Source organism: Prosopis cineraria, unplaced genomic scaffold, assembly GCF_029017545.1.
Source record: "Prosopis cineraria cultivar Desert tree isolate PC_DT_omini unplaced genomic scaffold, ASM2901754v1 PC6, whole genome shotgun sequence".
In the NCBI taxonomy this organism is placed as follows: Eukaryota; Viridiplantae; Streptophyta; class Magnoliopsida; order Fabales; family Fabaceae; genus Prosopis; species Prosopis cineraria.
This window is the reverse complement of record NW_026555337.1, coordinates 40483210-40508599: the sequence shown is the minus strand read 5'-3', so window position 1 is coordinate 40508599 and position 25390 is coordinate 40483210. Positions and strand designations below refer to the sequence as shown.

Genomic DNA, 25390 nt, shown 5'->3' with positions numbered 1-25390 from the left:
CAGTTTTATTTTATTTTTAATTAAATCAGATACGGTGACGGTCTTGCGGCATGTATGGTATATATAGGAATTCTAAATATATTAATTTATTAATTGGTAAGCTCAATAAGTGCTTTGTTGGACCCTTTTTATTTAAAGTTTCCAACATATACATAAGATGATAAGATCAAATTGAAGGCATAATTTCGACATACTAAGGTGAGCTTTAGTAAATTAAGACACTTTATGGTACGAATTAACGCTATAACAGGCTAGTATTGTTTTTGTTTTGAAGAAAATTTGGTTATTTAAAATACTTGTTTTCAATTAAATTAAAAAATATGAATGTTTTATATATTATTTATCTTATAATAAATTGTTATTAATATTTTAAGATATATTTGTTTTGATTTGATTGGAAAAAAATATATTAAATATATGAAACTAAATATGTAAGTTTCCTTTTACTTTTTTTGATATCGTTAGAGATAGGGACAGTTATACCAATCAAGTTAATATATTACTATAAGAAAAGCATTTCTATTTGCATTCGTAATATATATTTTTAATTAAATCTATAGGAGTTATAAATATACTAATTTATTAATTGGTAGGCTCAATAAAGTTTCCACCATGAATGAGATGATGATAAGATGGAATTGAAGACATAATTTCGACATAATTAGGTGAGATTTAGTAAATTAAGACACTTTAGGGTATGAATTTGAGGTTTAATATGAATTTATTGAGGTAACATGACAACATTGTGTCCTCATATGCACAAAGTTGATTACATCCATCAACTTTTTTATGTGCAAGACATGTTTCTTCCACTGCCTCCTCTTCTCTCTCATCTTTTCTACTTTTCTTGCCCTCCGTTGCTTCTTGAATCTCAGCATATATTGCACTCATCAATTGACTCACTAGTACATATTTTGGTTTTCTCAAGTGACTTTTACATCACTTACAATACAAATGATGTAGAAAGTTAAAAAGGCTTCAATTTTATAATATTGAACTTGTTTGTTGGATTTTCTATACCGATTGTTTAAAGAATCAATTAGAAAGTGTACAAATTTTTTTAAAATTATACAACATTTCAAACAATAAACTACTTGTTAAGACTAAAAATTCAAATCAGAAATCATATAATCAATATATCAATATAATAGTAAAATAACAATGTTGTCACATATTGATAATTGTAGAGTAAAGTCATCATTTTACTCATTATGTGCTAGACCCATTAGATATCACGAGCTAAACAAGCGAGTCTTTTTTTGTACGAACTAGTTAGATATGCTGAAAATTAAACTAGATTCATTAGGCTGATTCAGTGGATTGACCTACTTAGTTCGTCAGAACAAACTACTCCTTCCGTTTAAAAATATAAGATATTTTTAATCGAATTTCACTTTTCAATAAAGTAGTTATCTATTTTCAAATTAACCATATTTTTTTATATTTACCTCTATTATACATTCTATAATAAATATAAAGTCATTATCAATAGGGGTACTTTAAAAAAAAGATAATTATTACACCACAAAAGACTAAAATGTTTTATATTTCTTAACATCTGATTTCTTAAAAAATGTCTTATATTTTTTAACGTCAATTATAAATTCACACTAGATTTGATAGTGCTATGGCCACCATGGTAGTAGATTGGAAGTGAAAACTCAAACTTGATGGACAAGGTAACATGAGGAGATCATAATCGAAGAAGCACTCAAATTAGAATTAGAAGTTACAGCCAAAAAATAAATAAATAAATAAAGGTAGAGGTGATTAGAGACAACCTTGCACATTTTATAAATTCTTAAAAAAAAAATGACTTGGTCAACTCATTTAACTAGTAACTAGGTTTTCATCCAAAAAAAAAAAAACTAGTGTCTGGGTTAAATGGCCCATTCCAATAATGATGCTAAACATGTCAAGTCCCTTAATAAATTGACTTGTTATAACAATTTTATGTGATCTTATTAACTAGTTACTTCTAACATGATTCATAAGAATTAAATAAATTTTAAAACTCATTAACCCCTATTTAAATATTTAACATGCTTTTAACTTTACCCTAGAATTTAATGGGGATAAAAGGAGAAACTTTTAATAAAATTTTAATAATGCGATTTATAAATATGATAATAAAATTTACACTCTCTATCTTATGAATTTTTTTCTTATTAAAATTACTAATCATAATAAATCATTATCTAAAAATTCAAACCATAATAAATTAAGAAGAGATAAAATTTGGAAAAAATTTAATTACTTTAGTTTTGCCTTATTTAAGGACAGAAAAACTTCCAAAATTTGCATTTTATTAAGGAAAGGAATGAGTACCACCCCTTTAAAAAATGTGAAATTAGTTAATTTTGTCCCATAATTAAACCAGAAGGAGTATTATATATGCATATATAACTTAAGTTGCATTAATTCAACTACTATTATAGCATTAATATAACCAGGATACTTAAAAGAGAAAGAGTTAGGCAATGAATTAACTTTAATTAGGTCATGTTTGTTCAGTTATATTATTCATTGTTTTTAATAATTAGTCTTCAAGGCTTTCAGCATACTTCAACAGATCACATGCCCTCCTCAATGGCATTCCAAAATTTTTTATTATAATTAAATCAGATATGTGTTTCAGAACCTTTTACCCTATACTGCATTTTGTTTCAGTGGTTGTCATTCACTGTATAAGATTCTCACTCTATTGGCCTTTCATATAGGGCCTTTTTTATATATAAATTATTTTTATTCTTCCCCTTCCTCCTTTCTTTCTCTCTCACTCATACACAACCATTCATTAATGATCATGGATGCTATAAAAAATAAAAATTTATGTTCACATTGGACCCATATTAAAAATTGTATTTAGTACTTTATAGCATCATTTCATTTGTCGTTCCAGAGTGGCAGAATGCAATATATACTCCATCTGGTTTTTATTACAATAAACTATTAATTTTATTGCTTTACATAAATTGAGAAAGTCAGTTAAAATATACTCACTCTGGTCTTTAATTTAAGACAAAATTTGAAAGCTTTTTCTTTTGTCCTCAATAAAAGATGAATTTAAAGTAATTATTTTTTCCCAATTTTACCCCTTGTTTATTTATTGTTATTTGAATTCCTAAACAACAATTTATTATGGTTAAAATTGAAAAGTTACATATTTTTTTATAATTCCAAGGTTATAACCAACATTTTTTATAAGCACGAAATTAGCTAATTTTATTTTATATTAAGTACTGGGGTAGTAAATAATTGGTTGATGCTTTTAAAATTTTTAAACTTATGCTCAATGATATTTATTAATCAGATAAGTTTGTTTAATTAATTAGAAGGTTGTTCAAATAGTTAAGGAATATCAATATTAAGGAAAAAATTAATGTTTAGACAAAAAGTCTTATAGTAAGAATTATAAAAAATAGATTATAAAAAAATTATAAAAATTGTCTCATAAAAAAAATACAAAAGAGAGTAATTAGTGTACATAATGTTATGTCTCTATAGTTAATAAAATATGGTTTAAATTAGAAATATTCCGACATTGTGGATATTTAAATCGTGTTTTAGAAAGTTTAGACAAACGATATTTAAATTTACGTCATGTATATATGTATGTTTTTATCCAATATATATATATATATATATATGTCTGTTTGTATATGTAACATTTAAGTCTGGCCAATTTGTTTTATTAAAGAAAGTCCTTAGTTTGAGATTTAAATATCTAGAAGAGGATTTATAAATCATTACAAGATGAAAACTCCACACTTTATTTTTCACGAATTTAAAATGGACAAAAAATGAAGTTATAAAATTTGAAGAAATAATTTGAAAAATGGGGGAAAACAGCTTTAAATGGATCTGCAAAATTCAAAACCATGAAAGAAAAAACAAGTTGATATGTAAATTTTGAAATTTTACTTTAAATTTCATAAAGACTTATATATAAATTATAATTTCTAGAATATTAATAATTTAATAATAAATCTTCAACGTTACATGACTCCAGCGTCAGCAACAATGGTCCTACTAGTTTCTCTAATGCCCAACGAAACAACAGGACAAAGGTGAAGAAAAGGATTGGGCTAAAAAGAAGAAGAAGAGAGAGAGAGAGAGAGAGAGGAGGGGCAATTATGCCCTTTCACACAAATATCAAATGAGAATTAGGTTCTAAAGAATGTTTTAATTTATTAATTTCTTTAGTTTGGACCAAATTATCAGTTTCCCCATTATAATGTGTAAATATGTTATGACTTATGCAGAAATATTATGTCTTTTACCTTTTGTTTTAATAAAATTTGATTCTTTCATTAAAAAAAAAAAAGCAAAAATTTGGGATTAACAATTTAATATTATGTATTCTGATGTAACCTTAATTATACAGCTTTTTCCCTTTTCATTTTGTGACCATGCATTCAAATATTTATTTGACGGATCACACAAATTTTTGGCCTTTTAAATAACAACACTCTTGTGAATCCTTCTTCATAGACTCAGACTCACAGGGAAAAACCAAAACTTGCTTGCTTCGTTCCTAGCCATCCTTTCTCTCTCAATCAGAAAATGGCTACTTCTGAAACTCATCACTGCATCGTCTTCTTCCTCCTCCTCCTCCTCCTCCTCCCAGCAATGGCTTCCTGTGACTGCACATGCGATGCTGCCGAACAAAACGCCACTAAAAGCGACAACCCAAGCCAAACTCTAAAATTCAAAGTCGTCTCCATTGCTTCCGTCCTCGTCGCTGGAGCTCTTGGGGTTAGCCTCCCATTACTGAGCCGGAAAGTCCCATTTCTGAATCCCCAGAACGACGTGTTCTTCATGGTCAAAGCTTTCGCCGCCGGCGTTATTCTATCAACCGGCTTCGTCCATATCCTCCCAGACGCTTTCGAGACTCTCACTTCGCCCTGCTTGGACAAGGACGGCCCGTGGTCGAAATTCCCGTTCGCCGGCCTCATCGCCATGGCGGCTTCGGTGGCGACGTTAATGGTGGATTCGCTCGCCACAGGTTACTATGAGAAGCAACACTTCAATAACAACACAAAGCAGGTTTCTGCAGATCATGAATTAGAAGCAGGAAGTGAACATGATGGTCATGTTCATATGCACACTCATTCCACACATGGTCATGCTCATGGATCAGCTCATCATCATGATGTTGAGCTGATGATAACATCAAATGAAGTGATCCGACACCGTATCATATCACAGGTAATTAATTAATTGATTGAGAGTAATTAATTAACAAATTAATCATCAATTAATTAATGTTTTGTTAGTGAAGGTGTTGGAGTTGGGAATAGTGGTTCATTCAGTGATCATTGGGATATCGTTGGGAGCTGCACAGAGCCTTGAAACTATAAAGCCTCTTCTAGTGGCTCTTTCCTTTCATCAGTTTTTTGAGGGCATGGGTCTTGGTGGCTGCATATCTCAGGTACATATCTTTCGAATTTTATTTTATTTTTCCTTTTTCAATGGCTTATATAGTCATTTCCGTCTTATATATAAAGCGAAAAAGAATTTTTATGTTTAGCTTATAAATCATATCATTATTTTATTATTATTATTTTTTTATTTTACCCTCTATTAAATTTTGGTGGGGAAAATTACTCTCTCGTTCCAGTTTCTAATACAATTTTAAAAGTGATTTGATATTTTAAAATATAAGACATTTTAATAAAAATAATGTTTCATTAATTATACTTATTTTATATTACACTTCCTTCCTTATTATATTTTCTCTCTTTATTTAATTTTCACATATAAAGTTATATTAAATAAAGAGTGTTTTTAAAAATTTATATTTGTGTTTTAAAAAAATTATATTGTAAAGTGTATTTGATAATCTTATAGTGAGTAATTTTATCAAAAATTGTTTTATAAATTAGTATAAAAGAGTATATATGTTATAAAGGATGCATATTTAATAGAGATAAAACTATATAATTTTTTGGGCTAAGTTAGTGAGTTTTAAAATTTTACTTTATTTTGAAAATACGTGTGTTAGAAGTAACTTATAAATAGAATTAGAGCACTATATAAAAATTAAATTAATTAATAATGGCAAAATAGTCAAGTTTCATTTAATTTCCTATGGGGGTGTGGCCATTGATTCAACGACGGGTTACCTTACGTGTGTGTGTTTCATTTTGAGAGAGAGAAAAAGAGAGCACTAATTAATATTATATAAGGAATAAGAACCTGCTTTTGGATATAAAGTAATAAGGAGCTTTACTTGTTCATATATAAAGTGATTCCATGAATTAATGCAAATGTAAATATATATAACACATATAGTAATTAATAGCCATTCTCAATGGTCCTTAATGTAAGATCATTCATCTAAAAACATTACTTTTTTTATTAAAAAAATGTCCTTCACTTTAGTAGTATTTTCTAAATAACTAAACAATCTTCTCTAACCAATGAACTTCATTGAGGGTATAATTATGACATCTTAAAAACATTATTAACCAAAGCTAACTTAATCTGTCTTAATTGTTAATAAAGCATGTGTTGGTGATGATATGCATCAGGCGAAATTCAAGTCGACATCGACGGCGATAATGACAATATTTTTCTCACTAACAACGCCGATAGGGATAGCGATAGGAGTGGGGATATCGGGCATGAACAGAGAAGATGGCCCAAGAGGACTAATAGTAGAAGGAGTGTTCAACTCAGCATCAGCAGGAATTTTGATATACATGGCTTTGGTTGATCTTCTTGCTGCTGATTTCATGAACCCTAAGCTTCATTCCAACTTCAAGATCCACCTTGGAGCTCATCTCTCTCTTCTTCTTGGCATTGCTTCCATGTCCTTGCTGGCCATCTGGGCTTGAAATGAAAAAGAAAAAAATATTAATCACCAACAAAATAATTACAAGTTTTTTTCCACCTCTTTTAGGGACATTTTGAGAAAACTAATTCATGTACTTTTTGTTTTGTTAAATTTGAGTCTTTTACAAGTAATAATGTTCTTTTTAAGATCAATGCTTTGGATCATGTCTCAGTTTCTATCCAGATTGGCAGTTAATTTCATAGACAATATATAGATTTTTTTTTTAAAAAAAATCATTGACTTACTGTACTCCAGTTCTTTTTTTCTTTTTGGTGAATATTATACTCCAGTTCTTTATGCAGGTCTCATGCATCTTTAAGAAGAATTTCATGATTCTTTGAATGTTAATTAGTCACTTTTTCAAAAGTTTGTGAAATATTTATTGCTTTTTCTCAAATATACTCTCCTGAATTGAAATATACATGGGGTATATATTTTATAAATTTATGATATTTGCTAAGGGTAAATATGGAAACCAAAATCTTTTCTCAGCAATCTCAATGATATAATTAATTTTCTTAATTTAAATGAAATAATTGAAAATAAATATTTCCACAACCATAACATGAAAAAGGACAACGTAAAACAGGTTAAAAAGAGGGAGCATAGAGAGAGCCCCACTAACTCCTTAAGGTAAAAAAAAGGAGCGGGGGGGTTGGAAAATGACAACTAGGGAACACCCAAGGCCATTAATTATAGTAAGAGATTCTAAATTATTAAAATCTCAATAATAAATTATAGTTCCTGCTTGAAATTGAAAATATATATGAGTTTAAAATTTTTTCCTCTAATTAAAAAATAAAAAAAACACTGCTAAAATTAGCATCATGAAATGAGCAAAATATTGTCAATCTTAATTAAAAAACTTAAAAAAATAATAGTTGAAAATGGATTGTTTCTTAGTATGAAAGTAAAATTCTCTTTTAAAATTTTTTAAGGACATCTATGAATATATAATAATCACTTAAAAAATTATTAAAGTCACTTCTAAGAGGCATTTTAAACTATTCATATTTTTTTAAATTTCAAGTAAGGATCATGATTTATTATTGAGATTTTAATAATTTGGGATCTAATTGTAATTAATGACCTTAAGGGGTCCCTAATTGTCATTTTCCAAAAAATTGAACTCAGGAGTGATAACAAATTAATTAAAACTCTGAAGAGCAACCAACTTGTACTGTTGGTTTTAGTAGAAAAAACCATAATACTTTAAGCACAGTTTCAAATTTAAATTTGTGTTAATATAAGACACATTTTAAAAAGAATTTGGTCAAATTTAACTCGTTGTGCCTGATATCATATTATTAAATATTATTAAAAAGTTATGAATAGACGAATTAATTGAGAAATGGCTCATCCATAAGAATCAAATTGACAAAAAGCAGTTATATATATATATATATATATATAGAAGACTAAATTAAAAGGGAATAACTTATTTATAAATTATCAAAATAGCATATTGATAAATTCTTTGATCATAAATACGTGATATTTAGACATATAATTTTCTTTTGAAAAGAAAAGAGTCAATCAATGCATAATGTATAAGAAAAAAGAAAAACCCTTCATTGCTTTCATTAAACATTCCCACAATTTTTGTGTGTTCTAAAACTAATTAATTGCACCATACTCCCTCTATCCCCAATTATAAGAGATCTTTTAAAACATTTTTATTCCTAAATATAATAAGTTGTTAGTATATTTTTTAATGAATAAATTATTATACCCTTATTAAATTGGAAAGAGAAAAAGATAAATACTTTTATTAATTTGCTTTGAAAAAATATATTCATTTTTTACAATAATTAAAGGAAAAATCAAAATATTACTGTACTTTTAATTAGATAATTAAATTTTATTAATTTACATAATTCAATTAAAAAATCTTATATATAAAGACGTTTGGAGTAATTCTTTAAGAAACGCTGGCAAAGACCATATTTTTCTCAGTGGATTTTTTTTTTTTTTTGGTTGAAAGAACCTCTAGCAAAGCACATTTGTGGCATGTGTAAATCCTTTGGAGTTCTATTCGTCAAAGAACTCATCTTAAAATGATTGGGGAAAAAAAAAAAAAGGAACTCACCTTAAAATGTCAAATTCATTTTCCTAAAAATTGTCGACGACATTGAAAACAGGAAAAAACTTGCCAATGGTTAGTGGAAAAGCGTGGGTTCAGCAATAGGAGGTACTGGAAGCACTTGGCTTCGTCACTTTTTCAGAAATTTCTTTTTATTGTCTGCCAGATCCGTCGGATTTATTCGAATTGAAATTAAAATATTTAAATCTATAAAAAAATTTATATAATTAAACCTGACCTTAACACCTCTTATTTATTTGAGTTAGTTCAAATTTTTTAATTTTTAGATATTTTTTTATTTTTAGCAAATTTTAATTTTCATCTTAAAAATTAAGAATTTTTATTTCTTTATCTTACTTTTATTTTATTTTATTAACAATAGAAAAGATTTTGAGTACTTGGACAAAGCCCATTTAATATTACAGATACCCACGTCTACATGGATGGGCTGACCCATCGTCGCTCGCTTCATGCACACATTATACTCATCTGGTGTAAACCAATGGAGGATATCCACCAACGTTTGACTTATGTTTTAATTACCTACACATGTTATTCTATTAAAATTAATCTTGTTTGAATTATGATCAAATAATGAATATAATCACCTCTCTTTACAAAAATTTAAATCTTGATTCATCAAGTTACAAAGGAACTAATCCTTTTTGGTAGATTCAATTTTCATTGGTTGCCAAAGTAGGACTTTAATTGTTGCATTTTGCTTTTTTTTTTAAATATAATTTTGAATTTATTTTTTGATATTTTAAATTCTTCCATGAGTGGTATTATAAAGAACTAGAACCAAAAAAAACATAAACTTGTAACAAAACTTAAAAAAATACAAGAATTTAAAGTTATATTTGATTCTAGCTAACCCGCATTGGGTTGAATAGAATTATAAGAGCAGCGAAGTCTACCAACAAATATTTAATACAATTGCATGTAAGATTTGAAATCGAAATCACTAGCTGAGCCAGTACGGCCCATAATCGGTTGTGGCCTACATGCTCATTGGTGGGGATTGTAAATTTTGAGTCAAACACAGTCATTATCTCTTTGTATTGCCCCATGTTTCTACTCTTAAAAGCATTTTTAACAATTTTCCAAAAATAAAAATTTGGGGATAATTATGTTGGAGCTATTCAATTTTTCAATTCAAATTTCAACAAAAAGTATCATACACACACATTTATATATATTGCACAAGAATGGGTCAACCCAATAATTTATTAACGAATGAAAATATTGTACAATACTCATATACATAACGAAAAATTTTTTGCTAGAATAGTTCTACTACCTTATAATGGGCATTTGATTAAATTTACAGTGATAATATTTTAAATAGAATTTCAAAAAAAAATCATATAAGTGTGTCACCCCAAAAAAATATCTTATTTATACAAAACCAACTCTTCATAAACAATAAATTTCATATCAATTGATCTCCAAGTTGAAATTATTAGTTTTTTTTTGGTTAAGTTAACTTTATCGATCATAATAAATTAATCAAGAGAAAGTGGACTTGATTTCTTTTTGGAATATCATGATATACTCTTTTCGTATGTAAAGTTTCGTGCTTGTGGGTCATGCTTAGTGAGAGGTTACGGCCAATAAGAACAAGTTCTTCTCATAATGTCCCCACATTATTATAATTTGTGTGATATTCTAAAAGAGAACATTGTAACTAATTTTATCGATGGTACGTACACCAATTTGACCATAGAATCTTAACCCTTACATCATACTTTAAATAAAATGCTTTTCGTATGATAGGATTTTGATATAATAATTATTCTACATGCAGATTAGCTTACTATTCTATACCCTCACCTAATTTAAAGTTCACCACAATTTTTAGTTTCTTTTTAAATTTAAAATCTCCAACATGGGTCACTTTCAATCTTCCCAATTTTGACACAGAATTGAAAAACTTTGCAATTGATATTCTGACTTTTAATTTAGAAAATTAAATGAAACTTATTTTAATGATATATGTAAATGCAAAAAATATTACATTGACTTTTTGAAATTTAACATGGAGATATGAAAAATTTGTAATTAACGTTTCAAATTTTAACACAAAAGATTGAAAAAAATGTGTTTAACTAATACATATAGCTGTAGGATTTCACTCTTATACTCCACAATTCACTACTGATCATACAATAATTTACAACTAATCTTCCAACTTTTGTTATGGAACATTATAAGGGGCATGGAAATTAAGTAATGTTGGATTTGGATGTATAATGATTTGAATTTAAATCAAATTCTCCATTTGAATGCATAACAATTTATGAATTTAGATATGAATAATTCAAATTTAAATTCATGTTTTATTATAACTTTTCATGAATTTTTTTTTTTGGTAAAGTATGAGAAACAAGCTTTTGTAGATTGTAAAGGATATTTCTCATAAGTACTAAAAGTAATGGGTAAACATTTTACCAACTAAGCTAACGTCCCTGTCCAAGTTGAGTGTCATTTCAAACTGCAAAGTTGTTGATGAGGGGCCTTCCCTTGGTGCTAGCTCTTGTCCTTCTATGGTGCGGATTGTATTCCACATCTGGTGAAAAAGGAGTCAATCCAATGGTCCCATTTCAAAATCCCTTTGAGTCAAAGCATCAAAAGTACTATTTAGAATTCAAGGGTTGTCATCATCGTCCTTGACCTTAACAAACATAAAAGAGCTCTCATAATGTTCTTTATTTTATGCTATCCAGGCCCTTTATAGGCCACATGCCTCCGCTTTTTCACCCCAGTAATTTGACATATCTAGTGACCATACCTGGGGCCTTCAAGTGTAGAGGAATGAGCATATGCTATCTCTGAAAATCTCAAGTTGTCGCAGCCATTCATTTACTCGTGATTATTATGCATTTCTTAAATAGTACATCTCAAAATTATGTTGGTGGATTAATGTCTACTACAGAGAAAAAGAATATACCGACAGAGAAGAGAAGCCCCACCATATATATGCCACTGGGCGTGAGTCTCTCCTTGTCATAATCCCCTATCCCGTGTCATGAAAAATTATAAAATCAAGGGATAATCATATTAAAAAACCACTCAAGTAAATATTTACAGATAAAGATTAATATGAAATGAATTATTGTTAAAACGAAAATGCAACTTATTTTTCCTCAAATAAACTTATTGTTAGTCATTATGTGTGAATAATTTTTTTAAGTAATCTTTAAATGTTATTCTTCCTAAAATCAAATACATGTCTTCATTTAATAATTAGATTTTCAAATCAAATAACCTTTGACCAAAAAAAACAATCACTAATTTATACCACTTTCCATTCTTTTAAATAAAATTATATTTCAGTATATATTTTGTGTTTTGTCCATAGCTCAAGTATCTTGGAAGTAGAACTGGTTTAGAGGTTGAGTTCCTCTGGTTTTTACTTTCTGTAACTTTAGACATGATCTGCAATACCGGTTTTTTTCCCGGCCGTAAATACAAGAGTCAAACACACAAACACACAAACACACACGGACAGTAAAAGGAAATTTCCATTAAGTATTGATTAAAGACAGCTTAGATGTGTTTCATTATGTTTTGAAGTAAACATGCGATGCATCAAGATGATTTTAGCCTACTCAGTTTGTGCAGACTTGGCAAGTGCCTTCATGTAAAAGCACAAATTGGACTCCGAAGTAGCCACTATCAAGTATGTCCTTTACGTTAAAAGCTTGTAAAGCACTCCGCCTTTCACAGTTTATCAAAGTTAGGGCCTAAAATTGAATCTACTTACAAAGCTAACACTGCTGTGCTTACATGGCATTAATGGCGTGAAGTAAGTGATGATGTGGGAAGAAATTTATATGTGGACAGTGAAGTGGCAATAAGGAGACCCTAGGTGGCAAGCTCACAGCCCCTCTCCAAATCTTGGATAGCCTTTCTACCATCTGAAGGAAGATTCCCACCCCCCCGGGTTTTTTTTTTTTTTTTTGGTTGGTTTGTTCTGAGCAACCCTCTTCATTTGAGAAGAAGAAGAGAGGTTGACGAGCTTCATGAGTTGGGAAACAATTGGACATCTGAGACTGAGACAAGTATCAGAGAGGCCAAATAAAGCTCCATTATCGATTCATCCGTTCGAACCAGCATATGAGGGTTGTGACACCATAAATTATACCCACCAAGAAGAGAACAATTAACGGCTCGAGACCGAGTCGCGAGGGAGAAATTGAAACTCAACTCTCTATATGAAGACGACAGAGACTGAGTTAATGGGTTATGTTTCTAATTAGTTCTTCCGGAGATGGGGTGCCTTTGCATTGCTTGGCTTAATGGGTTATGTTTCTAATTAGTTCTTCCGGAGATGGGGTGCCTTTGCATTGCTTGGCATCTTCAAGCTTTGAATGCTTTCTCTGTTTCGAATTATACACTTCAAATTGCAGGCTTTCTCCAGTGCGTGAACAACATAACTATGAATAATCTGGGAAATAAAACATGGACAAATGCAATATTGATGTATGCAGCCTATAACATACTTTTCCTCAAGCATCTTGTACGTCTTTCCCCTTGATCAACCACACAATCCCTCCTCTTCACGCCACTGTCCAGAAGGTGGTGATGTCACCATAAGAATGAGAGAGAGAGATTGGAGTGAAAAGTAAGCAAAACAAAAGAGCTTAAAAAACTTAAGTTTCATCTTTTCCGGTGGCGAAGCAAGCATATATACCACCAACATTAAGAAATGAGCTTTAAAGAAAATTAGCAAAGAAAGAATACTGTTGAGGAGACGGTGAGTGAACTACTGATTCCCATAAAATACACACATTTGTGGCAGCTTTTCTGCAATTGTAGCATTCCTTCATTCATACATCTCCCAGCAAAGCAACATTGTGCCGCCCAAAGAATCATTCTTTATCCCCAAATCAGAAACACTTGTATTCCATCACCCTCACTCTTCCTTCACTCTCACCAATTTCAAAGGTAACCTAACTCTACATACATGAAGCCCACCTTGTAGTGTACCACCTTCTGGTCTTTGAATTGAAACTGGCACAATAGAGCCATAATTCCAAGTGAAGAGGGTGGGTCATGGGAACAAGAAGAGGTTACTTGAGATTAAGAGCTGGCTTTCTTCTCCTTTATCTCATTCTAGCAGCTGTTTCCCTCAGTCATTGTGGTAAGCCCTCTCCAACTACACTATTCCAAACTAATCACGGTTAATCCTACTTCTTCAATGCCATGTTTTAATCTGCATTTTACTAATTCTGATCATACACAAGAAACCGTAATGTGTTGTGTAAGAACAAGAGGTGCGACAGAGCAATGTGGCGGAAGAAGATAGTAACAATTGAATTTCGTGATACTATCGAGATCGAGCGAGATTTCACCTGATGAAGATAAGTTCATGAACCTCTTTGCTTTCCAATGTGCAGATGCAGAAAGATCGATAACGAGTAAACGTAAAAGTTCAAGCAACAAGCATTCTAAGAAATTGAAAGCCATTAAGCATTTTGGTCTCGATCCATCTTTAGATTCATCAAATGTACAACCCTACAGCGTTAGCTCACCGTTCTCTCTGCCTCCTTACGAATCTCTCGCTCCAATTCCGTTGCCGGATAATGGATCTCCTCCGTTCTGTGTATATCCTCCAAACCCTCCTTCCACAGGTGTTCCCAGCCCAACTTTTCCAGCCCAAGGTCCACCTCCAGGCCCATCTGGATACTTTCCCACACCACCATCTCCCTATTCTTTCTCTTCACCAGTTTTTCCCATCCAAAGCCCACCTCCAGCACCTGAAATTGTTCCAAGCCCACCTACTATCATCCCGGGCTCACCTGAACCGGTGATAAACCCGCCTATAGTTTACCCAGGCCCACCAAGTTCATCAACGAGCCCACCTTATTTTGAGCCTAGCCCACCATATGTCATACCGTCCCCTAGTGGTGGAGGTATTGCTCCCAACCCACCAAGTTCACCAACTTTTCCAACCCCTGGCGGCGGCGGTGGTTTCCCTAACCCACCAATTTCTTTTCCATCCCCTAGTGGTGGCAATGTCCCAGGCCCACCAAGTTCTTTTCCATCCCCTGGCGGTGGGAGTGTTCCTAGCCCAATAGTGTTTCAGCCACCAATAATCTATCCGCCACCGATTGTGCCACCGCCACCGTATGTTGCCCCAGTTGCGGCCTTGTGGTGTGTGGCCAAGCCCTCGGTTCCGGACCCAATCATGCAAGAGGGCATGAACTATGCATGTTGGTCAGGAGCTGATTGTGGACCAATACAGCCCAATGGGCCATGCTTCTTTCCTGATTCAGTGTATGCACATGCATCGTATGCTTTCAATAGCTATTGGCAAGTGAGCAAGGCGAATGGTGGATCATGCGACTTTGGAGGGATAGCCATGCTAGTCGCCGTTGATCCAAGTGAGTAAAAGCAGTGAATAATTCAGCTTCTCTAGAGTGTGATTATTTATTGATTTAATATTTTTTCAGTGATTAATTAACGAAACTGTTTGCTCCCCGACAGGCTATGATGGATGCCACTTTGTGTACAACTGATTTGATGGAGCTTAAGGGCCCGCTTTTGGAAATGAGCCAGATTAGAAGAAACACCACTTTCCTGAACAAAATCCCTAACATTTTTTGTAAGTGGAAATAAGTGACGTCTGTAATTTTGGATTTTGTAAGTAATAGAGACCACTATATTGGCTTCGATATCGTTCGCATACTCAGCATTGGAAGTGTACATCTTTTTAACATTATTAAAATGGATTTAAAAATTTTTTGTTTTATATGTTCATTGTTATAGGAGTAAATAAATGAAATGAAATCAAAATGGAACGTGTTGGATAGAGAATTTGAAACAATAATGTACGGTAGGGTTATAGGAATGTGATGCTTTGACTTGAAAGAGAGAATGGTTAGAAATCTTATCATGCGAGATTGAACAATCACATTTGACCACATTTTTAAAGAAGGTAAATAAATGTATGAATTGGTTATCTCATCAGGCTTCTACTAATAATTTATATGTTCATATTTTCGATACCCTATCGCTTAGTTGCTGTAATTTTTTATATCCTGACATGACTCATCTTATCAATTAACATGGTTTATTTGTGACCTTTAATTCATTAAAAAAGAAAGAAGACAGAATGGAAGTATTTTAACATGCTTTACCGATAGTCTTGATTAGTGCCAAAAGTTCTCTTTCGAGGTGCCAAATAGAGTACTAACTTAGACAGCCATGACACTGAATGCTAATTTAGTTTCTATTGATTTTGAATTCTTATAGTAATATATGTCAAATGCCTTTTAAAGACATTTAAGAAATGAGAACCTTGTTGATTAAGGGTTAAATGGTAATTTTATCCTTCAACTATATAATTAGGAGCATCAAGTATCATAAACTTTTGTGTGATATAATTTTCTCCTTCAACATTTGAAAATAATTCATTGAGCACTGTGACGGTAAAAAACTTAAAAAAATATAGAAAATGACTTATAAAATTATAAATAAGTACTTTATAAGAAAATTAATATCGATTAAGTTCTTAAAATAATAACTGGTCAAAAATTATATTTTGGCATTTTACATGGGTAAGAAATAAAATTCATGTCATGTTATTTATATGTAATTTAAGAAACTTAATTGATATTAATTTTTTTATAGGATAGTTATATATAATTTTATGGGTCATTTTATACAATTTTATGGGTCATTAACACTTTTTGCAATTTTTAAATCAATTAACGATCAATGTTAAGTTTTTAATAGTAGTGTGCTCACGGTATCATTTTTATATGTTAAAAGAAAAACTGTATCACATAAAAGTTTAAAATATCATATACTCTTAAGCAATAGTTAAGGAAAAAAAATATTCTTTAACTTTTTTTTTTGAAAAAAAAGTAACTGATGATTTCTTGATAAACAGCTTGATTACAGTACTATATAGAATAAATTTGAAAGAACAATTATTTTTTGGATCAAAGATTTCCCAATAAGGATTGAAAGAGATTGGGGAAAAAATTTGAGAAATTGAAGCCGGTAATCCTCATTAAGAGGACACCAAACCGTATTGCTATAGTATATGATCACAAGAACTAGCAGTGATTATTCTTCAAAGCAATCAAATGAGCATAAGATTGAAGCGTTTTCAAATGATGAGCTTTTGTATATCATTACGAGGCAAATATCTGTGTACATGCAAATGCCATAGAAACTTTCAAGATGAATTTGAGTGGCCTATAGAGATCAATTTGTTGTTGAAGAAAAATGACAGTGGCTGATCGAGAATTGAAGTTGTCATATACTCCCATCAATATTTTTAAATGTAGAAGAAAATAAGTAACTCATATAGTTTAAGAAAATTAGTTAATTATAATAATTATGTTTGAAATTAAAACAATTAAATTGAATTATCCATCAAATTAATTAAACAAATTTATTTAGTGAAAATAAACATTGAATTTATGAGAAACAATTTAGAAAAAATATGATCAATATTTTTTAAAAAATTTATAGTTTTGTTTATAAATAAAAATAAAGAAACAAATAATTATTTTTTCAAATTTGAAGATGGAGTAGTATATGCATGATACATGTGTGGTATTAAATAACAATGTGCGCACGAAATAGAAATGGGTGGTTTTTAAAAAAAAAAAAACTCTGATTTTTGTTGTTGTGGTATTTATCAGATATATTTATGCAGTTCAAGTGAAAATGATATTTTAATCTAGTTTAATAATTCCATAATTTTAATTTAACTTATTATATTTCAAAAAAGATACCATGATTTACAATAATTGATTCTTAGATTTGATAAAATAAATTTTAAAACTTACATTAACATTTGGATTATCTAAATAAAAATAGTTATATGTTACTCCATCCATTAAAAAATATAAAGTATTTTTTAAAGAGTTAGATGTTAAAAAATATAAAACATTTTTAGTATTTTAAGATGTAATTATTATATTTTTTTTCAAAAGTATCACAAATAAAGAAATCACTTTATATTTACTTTAAAGTAAAATACCCTATTTAATAGGGTAAATGTGAAAAGATAATATTAATTTAAAAATAATTAATTACTTTATTAATAATAAGATTTAATTAAAAATATTTTATATTTTTTAACAAAGAGAGTAACTAATTTTCTCGAACCATTTGGCATTTGAATTAGGAAATTATAATTTAAAAATTCAAATTTAAATATGAAATTTTTAGTTTAAATATTTTTTAGATCTCAAATATTTGAACAATTATATTTGAATCTTAAAAGATCCTAATCTCAATTATTTGATCTATAAATTTCTAAATATATAAAAGAATAAATTGTATATTTTTTCAAATGAAAAAAAATTAAGAAGTTAAATCATCATTAAAGAATATATAATAAATTTTAGACAAAAGTATACTTTTAGTTCTCTAGTTTTATATAAAATTTTCATTTAGTATGATAAAATATTTTTTAATCCTTTAATCCTAACATATTAGTTTTAAATGATTATTTTTTATATCAATTATTATTATTATTATTTTAAAAATTTAAACTTAATATTTCAACATTTGAAAATATTTTTTTAGTATTTAAAACTTCATTGTAAAATATTTTTGTGATGAAACCAGTGGTATTTTATTAGGATTAAAAGATTAAAAAAATTAAAAATATTTTATAAAATTAAAAGATCAAAATAAAATTTAGTATAAAGATAAAAGCATTGACGGGCAAAAATTCAAGAATGAAAAAGTTGTTTAGTTTCCTCAAATTGTCTAAGAGAATGATAGAGAAGTTTCAAAAAGATAATTAATTCAACTTATATTTCAATTATCAAACTTTAAAAATTTACAAGTTCAGTTCTCAATTTTATAATTTTATTGTGATTAATTTATAATTTATTTTTTAAATTTATTTTTTTGTTAAAATTTGCAATACAAGTTGCGAATTAATCACAACGAAATTGCAAAATTAAAAACTGAACTTATAAATTCTTAAAATTTGGCAATTGAAACCTAAGTTGAATTAATAATCCTTTTAGGACATCTCTATCATTCTTCCAAATTATTTTCAAAGTCCATTTAAGAAGTCCATTGAAAAAGCTCATAAAATTAATTTCTTGATCTTTGATAGCTTTTTAAAAGCACTTTGCATGATTTTGTTTCCAGCTCTTTCTCACTCTTCAATTTTTACTCCATCATTCTCATAATCTAAATAATTTTTAGTTTATAAAATTAGATTTTAAAAAAAATTTATCTAAACACAAATTTTATTAGAATAACTTCCTTTTGTCAAATTGATTTTTACCAAATGGAGGTTTTTAAACTTTTTATTTGTCTTTTTTTATAATAAATGGGTCTATCTTCTTTATATATAGATATAGAAGAAGGGAAAAAGAGAGAGATTTAGACCTCATTTGATATAATGAAATATTTTTTTTTATGAAATTTGAATCAAAATAAAATTAAGTTATAAAATTTTATTTAGCATGAAGATAGAATTTTGATATAATTTTAATAATTATAAATATCTTAAATAAGGAAGTACCAAAATGCCCCTAGTTATGAAAAAAAAAAGAAAGAAAGAGAATCCCACAACTCGCAGTTACAACTCTCGACTGCAATGCTTTATTCTTCTTTTTTTTGGAAGGATATTGAAGCTTGGTTTTGTAGCGTGTTTTTGGGTCACATGTTTCATTTTAGCAATGGTTTTCAAAAATGGTAAATCAGGTGATTGGTCGTCTTCTCCATCGCTACATCTGAGAATCCCACTAGATAACCATATGGTAGATTGAATCAACATGGGCGAGATGAGAGCAAGAATTCCTAGAAAAGACCAATAACACAACATCGACCCATAGCAACAAAAGCAACAACGGAAACCAACTTTCCAGAGCCAGAACGTAGACAATAATGAGAGTCAAACGATCGCGAAGCTGATGACCAAAACCCAAGTTGCCATGATGCTGCAAAGCTGGGAAGCACCGGCTGGCATCCCTGAGGCCGTTCACCGATGCTCCCCATCCTCAATGAATGCCCAAAAAAGTGATGGCAGGAGGAGACTATCGGGTGTTGGTATCGATGGGTAAAATTATAGTTTGAGGTGTTCGAGGATATTGTTTTTGAGAAATATTTGGCCAGTTGATAGCCCAATCATTTCTTAAAATTAAACAAACTTTTTTTATAAAGTAATACCAATACTAATAAAGCACTAAGAGAGGAGGAGGGAAAGTCCATCTTTTTAGCTGTCCAAAAACGTATAGTAAGCATTATTTTTTATAGACAATGACTTTAAAAAACTGAATAAAAAAATTACCTTAATCATATTTAAAAATTTATTACAAAAATAATGAAGCTAAATAATTAAATTTAAATAGAAATTATAGTAATCAATAATATTAAATTATAATAATTTCTTTTAAAATATCTATGAATATTTTATAATGTCCAAGATGGAGATTGGAGGAAGAGGGTGCTCTCGATGCGGCCGTTGCTACTGAAAGGCTCTTGTTGTGACAATGGATCGGTTTTTGTATTGGCTAGAAGGGTCAAAGAGAGAAGAGGGGGACAAATGGAGGATGGGTGTAAAATGGATAGAGGGGGTGTTGGAATCAAATTCCATGAGGTGTGTGATTGAATGGGTTCTACCAATTTTGGCTGAATCAAAATTCTTTAGAATTGTGTTTGCAACATGCCAAACGAGCATCATCATGGATTCTATGTTCATTTCCCTTTCTTTTTGCTTGATTCCACCTTACCAACCAGGGCCTTGAAGAATCGAATCAAACGGAATTCAATTTGTTCTTCTTTCTCTCTTTTGTTGCATTGGATTAGTATCTTCGGACATTCGCGTTCATTTGGTTTTTGCTTTTTAGATATGAAAGCTAAAAGAGACCAAGCCGTTTAGGGGGTATATTTTCTTTTTAAAAGGTGAAAAAGACCAAAACGTTTCGAGTTATTTTTAATTTTCTGTATTTTCTTTTTATATCACATGATGCGGTGCGTCCAGCGTTGGGTTCCCAGCTAGGCCTAATACGCTAATCTCCAGTCCACAGTCGGTCGGTCGTCGTGTGTTCAGCCGTCTCTCCTCTGTCGCCTCGCCCTCCTGATTCCATTGAATCTCCTCTAAAAAGCTTCAAGCTTTCTCTGCTTCAAAGTTCTATCCCAGTCATTCTCTCTTACCCCTTCATTGAACTCCCTTTTTTAGCCACCACAGCGTGCTGCCGGCGCCGTTGATGGACTACACTCCTCCTCCGTTTGAGGACGGCTTCACTGCCGAGAAGCTCTTCTGCCAGGGTTACTCCTACACCTATGACGACGTCATTTTCCTCCCTCACTACATTGACTTCCCAACTGACGCTGTCCAGCTGGCCACCAGAGTCAGTCGTAATGTGCCTCTGAATATCCCCTGTGTCGCTTCTCCGATGGACACCGTCTCCGAAGCTCACATGGCCGTCGCTATGGCTGCCCTTGGTGGTATCGCTTTTATCCACTCCAATACGACGCCGTCTGATCAGGCTGCCATGATACGCTCAGCTAAGTCGCGTCGAGTGCCGATTCTCTCCAATCCTGTCTTCAAACCACCCTCTGGGAGGATTGAGTCGCTTGATGATTTTGGCGACTCACCGTATGTTTTGGTTACTGAGTTGGGTACTTCGGCATCAATGCTTTTGGGTTATGTGTCGAAGTTGGACTGGCAGAAACTAAACGATAAGGAGGTGAAGATATACGATTATATGGTGAACTCGTCGGATTCAGTGCCGTCGAGCTCTGATTTGGGACAAATCCATGCGTTTTTGGAAAAGAAGAAGTCAAATTTTGTGCCTTTAGTGAACAACGATGAGGTGTTGGATTTGGTGACGAAGGAGGATGTTGAAAGGCTTAAAGGGTATCCCAAACTGGCAGCGGGTTCGTTGGGGGTGGATGGGAAGTGGTTGGTCGGTGCGTCGATTGGCACAAGGGAGAGTGACAAAGAAAGATTGGAATACTTACTAAAGGCTGGGGTGAACGTAGTAGTCTTGGATAGTTCTCAAGGGAACTCTATCTATCAGTTGGAGATGATAAAATACATCAAAAATATGTATCCAGAGTTGGATGTTATAGGTGGGAATGTCGTTACTATGTACCAAGCTGACAATTTGATTCAAGCTGGCGTTGACGGTTTGCGAGTTGGTATGGGGTCTGGATCTATATGTACTACCCAAGAGGTTTGTGCAGTGGGGCGAGGACAGGTATGAATGATGAATCATAATTAGAGCTAAAAAATTTTCATTCTTTTGTTGTTTAATTCTTTCCCTCCTGGCTGATGGAAGCTTGAAACTTTTGATTATGTTTTACTTGTTTGTCAGGCAACAGCGGTTTACAAGGTCTCATCTATTGCTTATAAAAGTGGTGTTCCTGTTATTGCTGATGGCGGCATCTCAAACTCTGGTCATGTTATTAAGGCCTTAACGCTTGGAGCTTCTACTGTGATGATGGGAAGCTTCCTGGCTGGGAGCACTGAAGCTCCTGGTGCTTACGTGCATCAGGTATTAAAATCTAATAAAATAACGCACTGAACATGTCTGTACAGTTTTAGTGGTCATCACTAACTGGTAGGGTAGTTTCTGAGTTATGATTAAAAGTCTTGTTATATATGGAGCCTTTAACTTTACATATACCATAAATTACTGAGTTTTGATAAGTTGTGCAATCAGTGGCAACTGATGGCCATTTTACGGTCGGAGAAGCAATAAAGACTCTGTAATGCTTGTCTTTATTTGTTGAGTGGTATTTTCATTTGGACAGAGAGTCGTTTGGTGATTAGAAACATTTTTTTTTTCCCTCTTAACAGAGGTTCTTGATATGAGCTGCCAAAGGAAAGGAAACCGAAAAACAACTTAAAAATGATAAGTTGTGATACAATATTGCCGTTATCTGTGAAAGCTATCCTCTTAAGCTGTGGTTTAATAGTGAGCTGGGTTAAAAATGATGGCATTTTTTTTTTTACAGTTGACCACTATATATGTTGTAAACACACAAGTTTGTATGCACCACAATTAAAATGTACACATTATTACTCGTGTTTGTGAGTGATGACAATATGTTTTTATGTCTAATTAAAATGTTATTATATTTGCTGTAAATAACTATTTTCACTGCGACAGAATGGTCAACGTGTAAAGAAGTATCGAGGAATGGGTTCTCTAGAAGCTATGACTAAAGGTAGTGATGCAAGATACTTGGGTGATACTGCGAAGCTAAAAATTGCTCAGGGGGTTGTTGGAGCAGTTAAAGACAAGGGTTCTGTATTGAATTTCATACCATACACCCTACAAGCTGTTAAGCAAGGGTTCCAAGATCTTGGTGCCTCTTCTCTGCAGGCTGCTCATGATCTTCTAAGATCTAAGGTGCTAAGGCTAGAGGTATGTGTCTTCTGTCCACAATTAATCTAACTGAACATTTTCTCAATCAAGATAGGTCATTTTTTGGATGTAGTGTACATTCATCAGTAACATGTACTCACTAGTTTTCATTAATCTTAACCATGGAGGAGGGCAGATTATAAAATTCCGTAATGCCTTTTACTCCTTTTGGAGTTTGGACTACAATATAAATTATTGTTAACTAATTTATGTTTCTCAAGAAATGTTGGTTAAAATCTTGCTTTTCTAAAATTTTTCATCTCTTTTCCATCGTACTCTTTGATTGGAATAAATATAATATTTGACTTATTTAAAATACCCTCATTGATTACTTGGGTGGAATATATTAAAGTAAGGGTATAATTGAAAAAAATATATATATAACCTATCAAATTTCCCATATTTTGAATCAAGTGGGGCTTTTAAAAAAACGCCCTATATTGTGGTGGTCTGGAGGATTTTTTTTTTTAAGTAATTGTAACCCTGAGCCAAGAAAAAGGGGTTACAATAAAAAATACATTATTATAGATTTATAATTGCTTCTCTTTTTCTGGAATGGAATATTGTGTTGGCCTTTTTGGGGCGCCTTATCTTCTGCCTAGTTCCTATTGGGAAAGATGTTGATTCTTGTTCAAGCGGTATCTTTAGAATCTGGGATCAATACCTTATTGCTGTATTGAATCAAAGGAGTATTTCCTCTGTCTCAATTTATAAGACATTTTTTGACAAAATTACACATACCAATAAATTTCAATAACCACATTTTACAATTTTAATTTTTCTATACACTTCCAAAAGCACCCTTCATGAGTAAGAGAGAGGGAGAGAGGGAAATAAATTTCTTTGAGGAGTGAAGTAATGAGGGGTGATATTGAAAATAATGAGGGACACCAAATTACCCTAAAAAATGTCTTATTGGCAACTCCTTTTTTGTATTCCTTCGCTTCTGCGATGTGCAAAACTTAGAATCCTGAAGTTTTTTTGTGTCCATGCTGATATGCTTGAGGTTTCATGGTGTAGTTTATGTTGTAAATTATTTGGCTTGGTGTATCCAGGTCCGAACTGGAGCAGCACAGGCGGAAGGTGGAGTTCATGGGTTGGTTTCTTTTGAAAAGAAGTATTTTTGAGGGGTTTGAAACCATGTCGCTTTCTGTGAAGGCTGTGGATGAAATCATTGTTACAAAAATGATTGTATGAATAGAGAAATTTGGAGAGGGAAGGTATTGGACTTGCAAAGGAAAAGATTCCACCCTCATTTTATGAATAAGAACGCTTTCCATTATATTTTAGATTGTCTCATTGAGTCATAAGCTCAGTGTTGCCAATTTAATATTTGAACATTGATTTAATGTTTTCAGAAAATTCGTTGCATTTGGTGGGAATGTGTTGTTGAAATGGCTGCCAGAGATAGTGTATTGTTTTCTTGAATTTTTACTTTACTGAAGTCGTGAAGATAACAGGCAATTCAGTTGTTTGGCAAGAGATAGTGTATTGTTCTCTTGAATTTTTACTTCAGTAGAAGTCGTGAAGACAACAGGCAATTCAGTTGTTTGGTTACTTGTCTCCCACTTTGGGAATCCCTTACTTGTTCAAATGCATTTTCAATTTTTTTTCCTCAAATATTTTTAATTTTTTTGTTTGATATCGAATTTGTGGTTTAACACTATGCGCCATGTTATTAAAATCTAATTCAAGTTGGTTGGATTGGATTTTTTGTTTTTCCTTTGTGAGTCTGACATGATATTTTTGAGTTAAAAACGAAGAAAAATAATAGTTTATTATATTTGTGATTTAGTAGCTCTATTTTGAGGTATGTGAAGTGTACTTAAATGTTCCGTTTGCTTGTGAATTAATATTTTTTTAAATGTTACTCTTTAGAGAGAGAGAGAGAGAGATATATATATATATATATTGTATATTTAAATTAAATTATTTTATTTTAATCTCGAGATGATCTTGGTTTCATTGTAATTGGATCGCTGATTTTTAGGCAATGGTTTTGATCTGTTCAATAGTTTATTAGAAGCACTGCCCTATAATATATTACAATGGAAAGTACTTGCTAGTTAAACATTAGTGGAGTTATATATTTATAAT

General features: G+C 31.3%; 3 protein-coding genes across 4 annotated transcripts; all 3 read left to right on the top strand.

Annotated features, from left to right (window-relative positions):
• The first annotated feature begins 4489 nt into the window (after window positions 1-4489).
• Window positions 4490-7005, top strand: LOC129314398 (zinc transporter 1-like). The gene is made up of 3 exons (XM_054957838.1): window positions 4490-5211; window positions 5285-5434; window positions 6537-7005. The coding sequence occupies exons 1-3, from the start codon at window positions 4567-4569 to the stop codon at window positions 6840-6842; spliced, it is 1101 nt and encodes a 366-aa protein (XP_054813813.1). The 5' UTR covers window positions 4490-4566; the 3' UTR covers window positions 6843-7005.
• Window positions 7006-13677: 6672 nt separating this feature from the next.
• Window positions 13678-15681, top strand: LOC129314347 (leucine-rich repeat extensin-like protein 1). The gene is made up of 3 exons (XM_054957768.1): window positions 13678-14070; window positions 14327-15313; window positions 15417-15681. The coding sequence occupies exons 1-3, from the start codon at window positions 13983-13985 to the stop codon at window positions 15446-15448; spliced, it is 1107 nt and encodes a 368-aa protein (XP_054813743.1). The 5' UTR covers window positions 13678-13982; the 3' UTR covers window positions 15449-15681.
• Window positions 15682-20869: 5188 nt separating this feature from the next.
• Window positions 20870-24850, top strand: LOC129312459 (inosine-5'-monophosphate dehydrogenase-like). 2 transcript variants are annotated; one of them, XM_054955092.1, is made up of 4 exons: window positions 20870-22120; window positions 22238-22417; window positions 23033-23293; window positions 24349-24850. In XM_054955092.1, exons 1-4 carry the CDS (start codon window positions 21125-21127, stop codon window positions 24418-24420), a joined length of 1509 nt encoding a protein of 502 aa, XP_054811067.1. In that variant the 5' UTR covers window positions 20870-21124; the 3' UTR covers window positions 24421-24850. The 2 variants fall into 2 exon arrangements, with proteins under 2 accessions (XP_054811067.1, XP_054811068.1); XM_054955093.1 differs by having other exon boundaries at window positions 20873-22120; window positions 23036-23293.
• The last annotated feature ends 540 nt before the right edge of the window (window positions 24851-25390 follow it).

Coding starts and splice junctions, on each gene's coding strand:
- LOC129314398 (XM_054957838.1), top strand. CDS start 4,567: ATGGCTACTTCTGAAACTCATCACTGCATCGTCTTCTTCCTCCTCCTC. Junction 5,212..5,284: donor GACACCGTATCATATCACAG/GTAATTAATTAA, acceptor TTGTTAGTGAAG/GTGTTGGAGTTGGGAATAGT. Junction 5,435..6,536: donor TTGGTGGCTGCATATCTCAG/GTACATATCTTT, acceptor GATATGCATCAG/GCGAAATTCAAGTCGACATC.
- LOC129314347 (XM_054957768.1), top strand. CDS start 13,983: ATGGGAACAAGAAGAGGTTACTTGAGATTAAGAGCTGGCTTTCTTCTC. Junction 14,071..14,326: donor TGTTTCCCTCAGTCATTGTG/GTAAGCCCTCTC, acceptor TCCAATGTGCAG/ATGCAGAAAGATCGATAACG. Junction 15,314..15,416: donor GCTAGTCGCCGTTGATCCAA/GTGAGTAAAAGC, acceptor GCTCCCCGACAG/GCTATGATGGATGCCACTTT.
- LOC129312459 (XM_054955092.1), top strand. CDS start 21,125: ATGGACTACACTCCTCCTCCGTTTGAGGACGGCTTCACTGCCGAGAAG. Junction 22,121..22,237: donor GTGCAGTGGGGCGAGGACAG/GTATGAATGATG, acceptor CTTGTTTGTCAG/GCAACAGCGGTTTACAAGGT. Junction 22,418..23,032: donor CTGGTGCTTACGTGCATCAG/GTATTAAAATCT, acceptor TTTTCACTGCGA/CAGAATGGTCAACGTGTAAA.